This window comes from Hypomesus nipponensis, chromosome 23, assembly GCF_054491055.1.
Source record: "Hypomesus nipponensis isolate SF chromosome 23, ASM5449105v1, whole genome shotgun sequence".
Lineage (NCBI taxonomy): Eukaryota > Metazoa > Chordata > Actinopteri > Osmeriformes > Osmeridae > Hypomesus > Hypomesus nipponensis.
Window position 1 is genome coordinate 6,936,256 of NC_140383.1, and position 11,407 is coordinate 6,947,662.

General features: G+C 38.9%; 2 protein-coding genes across 3 annotated transcripts in view; one reads left to right on the top strand and one right to left on the bottom strand.

The window, feature by feature from the left end:
* raph1a (Ras association (RalGDS/AF-6) and pleckstrin homology domains 1a) overlaps nt 1-2,018 on the bottom strand; it is a 46,470-nt gene extending 44,452 nt beyond the window's left edge. The window contains exon 1 of one of the 2 annotated variants that reach the window (XM_084689386.1): nt 1,753-2,018. In XM_084689386.1, the coding sequence (XP_084545512.1) occupies nt 1,753-2,007 (255 nt within the window). In that variant the 5' untranslated portion in view covers nt 2,008-2,018. The remainder of the gene's footprint in view (nt 1-1,752) is intronic. The other variant, XM_084689387.1, reaches the window with a different exon arrangement.
* Nucleotides 2,019-8,666: 6,648 nt separating this feature from the next.
* On the top strand, nt 8,667-10,468 carry LOC146234012 (uncharacterized). Its single transcript, XM_084688473.1, has 5 exons — nt 8,667-8,755; nt 9,035-9,370; nt 9,545-9,714; nt 10,218-10,232; nt 10,403-10,468. Exons 1-5 carry the CDS (start codon nt 8,698-8,700, stop codon nt 10,466-10,468), a joined length of 645 nt encoding a protein of 214 aa, XP_084544599.1. The 5' UTR covers nt 8,667-8,697.
* The last annotated feature ends 939 nt before the right edge of the window (nt 10,469-11,407 follow it).

The window sequence follows — 11,407 nt, forward strand, 5'->3', positions numbered from 1 at the left end:
TATCCTTGTACAACAGTATAAGGGGAGCTTATTGTGACAGCAGGGAAACTAATAGGTGCAAAGCAAACTGCAGCCAATGTCGCGAACCTGAGAAACCAAATGATTTCCAACAACATTATGAGAATAGCCCTTCAAAGGCACTAATAACTTTTCAAGATCTGCTCTGCATTTACACACCCACTTACTCCTGCCCAGGAGACAACGAGGAATTTCCTGAAAGAAGGATTTTCTATTTTCCATGAACTTGGAAGCGACATCGGGAGAGAGAGAGAAAGAAAGAGAAATTACATATGAGATATGAGTAAAAGAGAGAGGGGGGGAGTCATTCTCACATCTCAGTCTTGGTGAACACAGTCACTTCTTTTCACCCCTACACATACTAATACCAATATTAATATAAGGATCCAATAATGTAAAGATGTAATGTACTTCAGACACACCACTTGGTGTGCATTTGGTATTTCTCCATGAAATTAATCTATGTTATCTGTATGAGACCAAATGGGACAAACGTGACACAAATTTGGGTCTTTGGTATGTGTCCTGGTCGGTGAAGTTGGGTCTTTAAGTGGATGCCTGCCATGCCTCACAGTCGCAGACTCCATAGGGATGGCAAGTGGCTGCTAGATTCTTTCTCTGCCTCCCTCTCTCTGTCTCTACTGGATGTTAACAGTTCAGCCAATAAAGAGCCATTTGTCAGATTAGGGATTATTGAATCCTATCGCATTACAACTGCCATGTGTTCGTAAAGGAATATCTAGGATTAAAAAACAAGATAGCCTATACCGTTGGAAACCAGTTTACTTAACAGGCGACAGAGTGAGCAGTCATGGGCATCGCTGACACTTTGGCTGTGATAGTAACAGCAGAAGACAAACTCATGCCAAATTAATCTAAAATGTTATACGATTTACATTTAATCAATGATAAAAATCTAACTAAAGGAGGTAGGCTAATATGTCTTGTAGCTCATGCATGCACGAGCTCATGCAGGCCAAGATCATCATCATTCTGCATGATGCAGAATTACAGGTGTCGGGATTTAGCTCCTTCGGTAAATGAATTCCTGGTCATTTACAAAATGTAGCTGCAGTTTCAAGATGATCGTTTTGACCAACCAGTGGCGATGACCCAGAAATCCCACAAATACACCAAGATCAAACGCTTGCATGAGAACACGCCCATATCAATGCCACGCCACGCCTTTGAACCATCAATTGTGTATCTTAATTAAGAATAGACTGGTGGCCGACATCTCAATGAGTGAAAAACAGTCATACAAATAATATATTTCTACAGCTCACTATTTGTGAGGAAACTGTAAAGCTACGGTTACAATTTTCATTTAGACACATTCTCCCCGGTAAATTGTTCAGGCCGGGAATCATCCGCGGTTTTTCCCTGTCCATTCCCTACGGCGTAGGATACAGCGCATATTTGGTATTATATCAGGAAACATACAATACACACCCATCGTCAGGATGATTAGGTTTCATTTGAACTAATCATGCACATTATGGTATTTCCTATTCTTAGACTATAAAAGCATTTACAGGGCCATTCAACGTTTGGTACAAAAACCTCAATGCACGCCGAGCTACGTCTATACAGTGGTCTTTCCAAATGGGAAGACATAACGTAAAACCCAACGGCTGCTGTAAGACACTGTAGAAGAAAATATAATCTTGTGAAATGCGTTATGCGTTATAGTCTATGTAACATTTACTGCATCAAGGAGGAGCTGCTACTCACTGACAGAAATCCAGTTGTTTCCCCACAGGATCCTTCTAAAAACCGCAACAACAGGGATGGGAATTGAAGAAATAATATAACAGATCCTGATGACAAGGCAGTAGAACTGTGCCACTCTGTTTCAGTCGGTCTGCTCAAGAGAATGTTGTCCTCTGCTGTTACCGACTCCTTTGCTTGGGAACTATTCTGGCACACTGATTTCATCCAGCTCCATACTGTAAAAATCACTCGGGAGCGCGGATCCTGCGCGTCCATGGAATCCCGTTTCCTGTCCAGCCCTACAATCAGTCTCGATCAATCAACCATGCCAAAACACTGCAATTTGGAAGGCAGTCAAATCCGTCGGGCTATCTGTGTTGGACATTAAGTTTGTCCTAGACCACTTTGTGTTGTAAGTGTCCAATTACACGTATTAACTGTAGGCATTTGGATTGCTGCTTTTAGTCCTCTTTGGCGTAATGTTTTGCCAGATTGTGTACTCTAAATTCAGTGTTTCTTTTATCACAAGTATGTCTTACAAGCATATGATTTATTTGTATTTTGTTAAATAATATGATTTTATGTAGAGTTTTAACAACTGTTGTTTACTCGTGGTCTGTTCTGTTTTCAAGTCTTCCTCCATGCAGTCTCCATGCAGCCAACCTGCTGCCTTGTGCTGTCTGTGTGTGTTCTAGGGGCAACAGTCCCAGTATAAATCATATCCTTGTTGAATATACTTCAAACTGTATATAGCACAGGGCAAGAGGGTGGCGTTCTGGATTGCCAGTTTCACATAAAAAGACTCTGCCCTCTAGTGAAATATTTCATAATGCACATTTAGGATTTTCTGCACTGCTTTCTGAACCAGGTTCAGCGCAAAAACAACCAGTTCAGATCATCTGTAAAGGAAGCACCTTGCTGGGAAGAAGAGAAGGGGTCAAATCATTGTTCTCTTTTTCATGACAATGGGTCAAACATTTATTTGCAGAGTTGACTTCCATCCTTTTCTTAAGTTGTAAGAAGTAGGCTAATAATGAGTTTGGGGTATTGTTGAATAGGGTACATGACCTGGTAGTCACATCAAATTTAAGTAAGGTTATTAAACACTCCAGGGGTGAAAACATAAATGACAAAACCTAATGCTGCTGCTTCTGTGGTTCTCACTTCCTTTGTCTCTGCTCAACCACAACCTCTTTCTTTCTCTCTACCTCTCTCGTTCTCTCTCCTTCTCTTTCTCTTTCTTTCTGTCTTTTCCATACTTATACAGTAAACTTCCGTACTTTATTCACTTGTTTTTCAGTTCTGTTGCAACAGCCATTTTCAGCCCCCACATCTCAGGTTTCAGACTCCTGTGCATCTCTTGGAAGGTAAAATATGATTTTGGGCACCCACTATACATGAAGCAATACCAGAGAACATCCCGGGTTGTCACGGCTACAATTCTCTGGAACTTCTTCAGCCATCGTGACACACATGACACATGGTGTGGGTTGAGATTCAGGAATTATGTCTTGTGAAAATAAAGATGAGTCACAATGCAAATATGTAATGGAACAAAACAGACAACAAGATAGTTGAAGTGTCTGGGACCTTGTGTTGATAACGTCTATTACTCACTAAAAGTTATATTTCAGCAACCTTTGACATCCTTTTTCACAAAAGGATTTGCAAGAGTTTCACTTGCGTTTTGAGAGTTGCCCCTCATCCACAACCCCACCCACAACCCTACCACAATCATTTTCTCGAGTTTGACACTGTCAGACAGATGTTCCTGCTTAAAAAATCTCGCTCATACAACAAAATCAGGTCAAATTTGATATTTGCATACAGGAGAGGTCAAGATGGGGGGTGTTTGGACAGTGGTACTGCTGCTGTGGATCTGTATGGATGATGGATTTACTGAGGACATAGGTGAGATCGACTGTGGTGTTCATTCAAAGTTTGTAAAAGAATAACAGCTCTGAAAAGGAGAATGATTTACACTTTACTTTGTTTTAGCAATACATCACAAGATATTAGGTTCATGATTTTCGAACCTACAAGAGATTTAGGTAAAAGGTGGGTAAAGTTATTGTGCACCATAGTAAGCTTACTTTTATTTTCTACATCCTAAACCTCAATAACAAAAATGACAATCAACAGCAAAACCTTTTTGAGATACATTCTTTGACTGCCCACTATGTCCATGTTTCTATTTAACACACTGTGTTTTCCGGAGCATGGTTTAAGACTTCCTGTCCTACTCAATTGAGGGACCAACAACAAATATGTTATTGTAACTATATATTGAGCTGCTCAGAGCTGCTCGACTCAACTAGGTTTTCTGCCAGAATTTCACCTGTAGCCATGTTACGTGTTTTCTTCCAACCAAAAATATACGTTGTTGGCATGAACATGGAGTTGGGTTGGAACATGGGTTGGAAATGAATATCCTCAATGTTCTCCAGGACTGCAATGATGATGAAGATCAGGGTGATGTTAGCCTCAGATAGCGTTAGATCCGACCGCATGTGACCTCCCTCCACACAGTCACCTAAACTGTATTTGCATAACCCTTAACAGTATGATCGTCAATTCTGGTAGCCTTTCAGAATGCGACTGTCAACAGCAAAATGTCTATACCCTGCCCTACCATAACTGGAGAAGAGCTACTGTACCAGCTGTACTTGGATAAATTCCGTCTGCACTCCATACAACTCAGGAAGAATGGGAGCTGGAAGCCTTGGAAGGAATCTCAGGGATGGGTCCAGTTAATTGGTGCTAACCAGAACAGCAGACATTACTTGGTGACAGTGAACCAGACTGGCCTGTACACTTGTAAGGTAGAGGTACATAACCCTCCACCGTACAGAGAAAAATCTCTGAGGACAGTTCTGTATGTGAAAGGTACACAAATACTCACACCTAAAACATAAATTACAGAGCAACTGATCTCACTGCACTAGTACCAGTAAGTATGGCCTGAATGTATCCATTAATGTTGTGGGGTTATGTCTGTTCACAGAGGGTTGTTATTCACCGCTAAACAACCAAACTCCACACACCAACCAAACTTGGCAGAGACCCACAGATTGTTTCAGCATTCTGGGTTGGTCTCTGATGGTGGCATGCGGGTCCTTGTTTCTCTACAGCATTGTCGTATCTGGAATAGCTGTTTATTACATGGTGAGTCAGCGCAGTCCCTAAACCCAGCCCTTGATTTCCTTGCAGGGATCAAAGTTTCAAATAGTGTCTTTCAAGTTTTCAGAGTTCTGACACAAATCTTACCTCAAAAACGTTGTACTGGTGTACAGTATATCTAATCATTCATTCATTAACTATAAATTGATGATTACTTAATATATTATTTATATATATATATATATATATATATATATATGTGACGTGATATTTTTTTAAAATTTTTGACAGAGAAAGCTAAAGAGGAAGAAACGTTCTCAGCCTGTTTACATGAACACCAAGCCCCGGGAGTTCACTACGGCTCATGGTCAATCACCCACTCCAGCCCCCAGACCTGGGAATGTGATGTAGTCATGCTATGAATCCCTCATGATCCCCCACTCAAAGGCTTTTTGAAGGAAAACCCCAGTGTCGATGAATGTCATAATAATAATTATGAATTCTGTTATAATGAATGTATTTAGATGTAGACAAAACTTTGTATGTAGAAAATATGTTGCTATATGGGTTACTTTTTTGTTGCTTTAAGTGTTTTAAGCCATAGTTTGGCAAACAAACAGGCTATTCTAGTAAACAATGAATTGTAAAACTTTGGATACAGTTTTTCTAAATTGATAACACAAATTTCTTGAATGTGCACTACGTTTTCTTAAAACCCTTGACATACATCTTGATACTCCCACAATTTTGACCAAATCTTTGACATTTCGACCCAAAAGTGGTCAAAACTTTATATCTGTTGTAGAAACCAAACTTTGCATTCAAATTACACAGAAAAACTATCAAATACAATAAATGTTCTGATTTCCATTACACACCTCTGAGAGGAACTAAAAACACTAAAAAGGTTCATGAACCAATAACTGTAATGTGACCCTGAATTTCAGATATGTAAATCATTTCAGTGTAAATCATGAAATCAGACAAATACCCCAATTGGCCTTCCTACAGGATGATTTTCCAATCAAACATTCAACAGTAGAGTACTGCAATTGCTTGTTGAACAATCATGCTTGTCAGCATGACTTATCAAACCTGTCCGAAACACAGGTTTCGTTTTTGATTAGTTTCAAACTCCTTATTGCTTATTGAGTATTTTTGGTCATTAGTGCTGACACATGGACAATTGTTTGTTAAAGGTGTTTGAAATGCGCTGGTTTTAATTTAGTTAGTTTAATTATTGAGCGACAGTGTTTCCAAAATGACAATATGGTGACAATTGTGTCTTGTGTCAAATGTGAGAGTTGTGTATAGATATTTGCAAAACAGTGCGAATGGACCAGAGAAATGTGTCAAAAAGGGCAAATAGTGTTTCTAGACAGGGGAACATGGTCTTTCTGCTGGGAATTGGCAACATAGTTTAGTGAGGACAACATTTTTGTGTGTTTGCAATTGAGAAAAACAGTAATACCTTTAAACAAAATGTATTGTTAAACAGTAAATAGTAACTTAAGGTAACTATTTTAGGTCAGCACATCCCTGATTGGAGTACCATACAACCATGTAAACATATTATAACATGTACTGTGGATTACTTTTATAAACCTGATGAAAATCAAACTTGAATGTTCAGACACTGAAATGGGTTATATCTCTGTAGCCTGGCTCTGCTTCCACTCAATTAGATTTTGCTTCTGTATTAGGTCTGGGAGCTTGACTTTGAAGTCGGTTTTCAGAAACATATTTTTTGTAGGTCCAATCAGCGAACAGAGGGAGTGGCTGAGAACGATGACGTTAATGTCGTGCACTAGTTTGAGTAGTTCAGTAATGGCGGCGGAGAAACATGCGAGCAAAACTATTCTGCGGTTGTGGCAACGCTACCGAATATCCATAGGTTAAAGCCAGAGCAAGAACATTCCTTGCTGAGTTTTGTTGGTGGCCATGATGTTGTGGCCCTCCTCCCCACGGGGTTCGGGAAAAGTTAGATTTTCCAGCTACGGCAGCTAGCTCCGTTACAGTAGTGGTGAAGGAGTTGGCTAAGGCGAACGCTTGCGATTGTTTGTGGCAAATCAGAGTGGCTCTGGGCAGATCCAATAGTTTTAAACTTCAACAGAGGACTTCAAGGAAGTTAACGTTTGTCAATGAGGCGATCCCAGACCCTCTGTACAAGTGTAATGTACGAGGGTCTGGTTAGGACCAGGCTAATATCTCTGTACTTATCTCTTATACATTTTTAAAAATTAATTGTGAATTAGTGTACTTCCTGAATTTAGTGTATAACACAAAATATTTATTGAAATACAGATGATGATGATGTCAGTACAATTATCTCACAATCAACATTTTTCAGTTTGACTAAGGTCAAGTTTGAGTAAGGTGAAATGACACCTGATCTGTATCTCTGCCTCTTTCAACTGCTGAACCTGCCACCATGATACCCTTCTGGAAGTAGCAGGAAATGGTTGATGGCTGTTGTCTACATACCAGAGAAAATATTATTAATACACACATTGGAAAATGGATCAGATACTGTACTGTATAATAACATTTGTGTAACCAGTAGGAAGCCTACTCTCTTGTTGTCATTTTAGTGTATCTTAGTGCAGGCTTTTTAATTAACTTTTTTTATTTTTAGAGAGACCAATGTGGAGACCAATTTTCTTCAATTCAACCTCCAACCATCCCCTAAATGAGAGTACACAGACCCAGTGTCAAAACGAATGCAAGCCGTGTCATGACGTCACTTGTGGTCTCCAGCAGAATAATGGCAGGGAGTTTATGCTTGGTCTTGTCCAGAGAGAAGATCCTCTCCTTCTTGTTAACCTCTCAACCTTGTCATTCTGTAAGTGGTCAGTGTCTCATCAGCACTAAAGAATGGGTATACCATGGGGATACCATGACTGCTAAGGGGCAGTATTTTAATTATACTTAACTTTAACATGCCGCCGAATCACACCAAAATGTGCTAAATTCCTTTTTAGACTACAATCTGTGATTCTTCTCACTTATCCGAGAGTTTTATTTTTCTCATCAGTTCACCCAGTAAGCAGCCTCATGTGGTTGTGAAGAATGCTTGTTTGTTCTTTTTACACCTTTTTGGTGATGGATACTAGGTTTATTTTACTATTGCAGGTGACATGACTTGAAATCATGGTTTTGTGAACATCTAAGGTTGAACTATGAGAATGTAAATATATCTAAGGCTGAAAATAACTCAGTCAGCATGTCTCCTCACACCGATCTTCAGAAAAACTCTGAAAAAACAGGAAGCAAAGCTCTAGGGAGCCAATCAAATTAAACCTCTCAGACAGCACCTCACTCATGCTGACAAGGTTTGAGGTTCAACTTCACAGAAACATTTTGAAACAACAGGATGTGGGATTGACATGGCTGCTTATAACTACTTATTAAAAACATTTGGTCCATTCAGAAAAGGGGGAACTTTCTTAGCAAGAAATTGCATTGTTAGACAGTTACCTAACTCAGGTGTCTGTAGATTCCTCAATCAAATAATAAAAATCTATAGAAAACTTCCTTTTCTACTCTACATACTACACGTCATTTAATTCATTCTAGAAAATAATCATAAAATCTAATATTTCAAAAATTAAATAAACTGTGGATGATTCTTTTGATAGTAGCTCATCACAGGAAAAAAATACTTTTTTTTAATCTAGTCCTCAAACCAAAAGAGTAACTAACCTACTTCACGTCTGTACCTGTCCAATGAGAGGCAAGCAGTTGCATTGAAGCACTGTGATAGGATGGATTGAAGGGTTTATGATTCAGGATTCTCCTTTGTGTTCACAATGCCAAGCAGCTGTCATGAAACCATGAGTTAGAGAAATGAGAGTTCAACTCATCACCACAGTCTTCGTGGTCCTTCTTCTTTGCATCTGTGATGGTGAGATCTTTCATAAATTTTACATCAGCTACATACCATTCATTTAGAAACCTTGATAATCAAATTTTGTACAAATGAGACATGCATAATATAAAATCCCAAAACATTGTAAATACTGTTTTGGGTAAAAAAAACAAAAAAAAACTACTAAAGATTTTTTGTAAAACTGCCCTTACCAGATTCAACAAGCCTCTTTAACGTGAGATGATGTGGTTTTAATCAACACAAGTTATATAATTGCCCATTAATCTAACTGAAGCTTTTTTATTCCTATCCCAGCTTTCGAGGTTTTCCAGCCAGCCAATCAGACCGTAAATCCAGATGGCACTTTCTCAATCATTTGTGAGCACACAAAAACAGTCCCCTCAAAAATGGATGTCAGACTGAACAAAATCCCCCTTCCTGAAAATCCTTCTGCAAAGAGTGAAATCGTCTGTCAGACAGGGAAATCCGATCTAAACTGCACCATGCTACCCCTGGAAAGTAACCGGTACAAATGTATAGTATACCATGTGGATCCAAGTGACATAGGACGGCGTTATGAGTGTGAGTTCTCCAACCTAACGAAAATTCCGATTATAACCAAAAAGGGATCTCCCACCAAACTACTCCAAGGTCAGTAGGACATCTGCCAGATGGATTTTGGCTCAGCATTCATCAGTCTTGGGGACTGTGTGTTGTTGCTTCAGAGTTAGCAAGATGTTGACCATACTGTATATTACAGTACTACGATTGTGTTAGTGTGGCATTGTAGATTACATTGTTTTATGTTTTATCATTAAAACATAGATGTGTCCACATCTCCATTCCTGAGGAATATAACCGAAGTCTCTGGGTGTTCCACCCCAGACCCTCTCCACTGTCCAGACCTTAACATTATCTCATGGCTGCTGATTGGACTATCTGCCTTGCTTCTTCTCCACAGCCTCGTTATAACGTCTGTCTACGTCAAACTAAAGGTCTGTCTCACACTACAACAATACAACTGACTGAATACAATGACATACAAACCGAATATAGTGAATGCTTGACAGCGTAGAATTCAACATTCTGTCTGTAGATGAACTCGGTAGGCATGTAGGCTCATACGCAAGGCTGTAAGAAGGATAACATATCCCTAATCTGTAGAGTACAGATGTACAGAGTGAATTTATTACTTGTAAGAATGTGTAAATGCAGTTTATCTGTCTAAATGATCATTTTGTATCACTATCTACAGTATCTGCTCTAGCTCACAATAATCTTTGGTTTTCCGTTATCAATATCTGGGATGATGATTCACCAACCCACATGACCATAGAGCTTTGAACTTTTCCATTTAACATTTAGGTCATAATTTGACATGAGTAAAAAGAGCTGACAGAAACATCGTTACAGATATGAAGCAAATTGTCATTTGTATCAGTAGTCCTTTCAATCATCATAACAATCTACAATGTTTTGTGTTTGATTCTTCCCACAGCAAAATCAAACCAAGGTAAGATCCATCAATGACTGCACCTCAAAGGTTTCGATACATCACCAAACTATCTATAGTTGTATTTATTTCTCTGTCGTATAAAATACAGCTTCAGCTGATTTCACTTAGAATCAAACAAAGTTTGTAAGTTTGAAAAGAATGACACAGGAGATGCATGTGTATTTCAGAGAAGGGGAGGAAACCCTGAAAGCAATTCAACCTACATGGATATGAGGAAGAAGCCCCTGGAGTGAGGTTGTGACACAGGCACGGCTCTGGGGAGTCTCCTGCGAGGCTGCTCTATTGTGCTCGCATGTATTATCATTTCAGATACAGAAGCATAACGGTCTCTGGTTAATTATGAACTATTTCATCAATTTATTGAAAAAAAAAAGAAATTGTTTGTGTTATCTTGTACGCCATATAATATTTGTATGCTGCGACACAGAGGAAGTTGTTGTGAAAGATAGTCAATGGACTTTTTCTTCCACAATGGTGAAGGCTATTACAGTAGCAAGCTTGTAGTGATCAACTGTGCTGGCTTGAAGGTCATTTATCTGTAGTAATATCTTTGTGAAAAACAGTAAGCAATCAAGGACCCTAGACACCATTTCTCCCAGAACTTCTCTAGCAGCTGATAAGAGCTCAAACTAGTAACATCAAGCTTGTGTGCAATTCTTATTTGTTTGCAAAATTCCCCAATAGAAGCTATGTACAGTAGACAGTTATGTTTAGCCTACCTGATTAAGATACGTTTTTATTGTTACAGATTTGTTAGTACGGCATAATTTAATCACAAAGACGGAATGACAAAAACGTCTATGCTTAATAGAGACCGCTTGTTTTGGAATTTGTAGTTAAATAAAGTTATGGAGAGTATTGATCTTGCCAGCAGAGTGATTATAAAACATGTAATTATGCCTTCTGATAAGTAGGAAATTGCAATATGCTGAATTATAATGTACTGGCGACGTGATTTTGTAATAGCTAGCCTACATTGTTAGATTTTTCCATTATTGTTTAGCAGATTATTATCTTCATTGCACCTGAAAATACTTGTTGTCTTGTTTTGTTGTTGCACTCCGTTCGTTGGCGAATACACTACAAAAGCTGTTGAAACAACGCATTTAATGAAGCCTACCAGCTGCACTTAATGTTAGCATAATTAAGCGTCAGCAACATTAATAAAATAT

What these genes read in the sequence shown, in the direction of transcription:
- LOC146234012 (XM_084688473.1), top strand. Translation starts at nt 8,698, where the DNA reads ATGAGAGTTCAACTCATCACCACAGTCTTCGTGGTCCTTCTTCTTTGC. An exon ending in TCTTCTTTGCATCTGTGATG is followed by an intron (nt 8,756 to 9,034) that starts GTGAGATCTTTC and finishes TTCCTATCCCAG; the next exon opens with CTTTCGAGGTTTTCCAGCCA. An exon ending in TCCCACCAAACTACTCCAAG is followed by an intron (nt 9,371 to 9,544) that starts GTCAGTAGGACA and finishes ATTAAAACATAG; the next exon opens with ATGTGTCCACATCTCCATTC.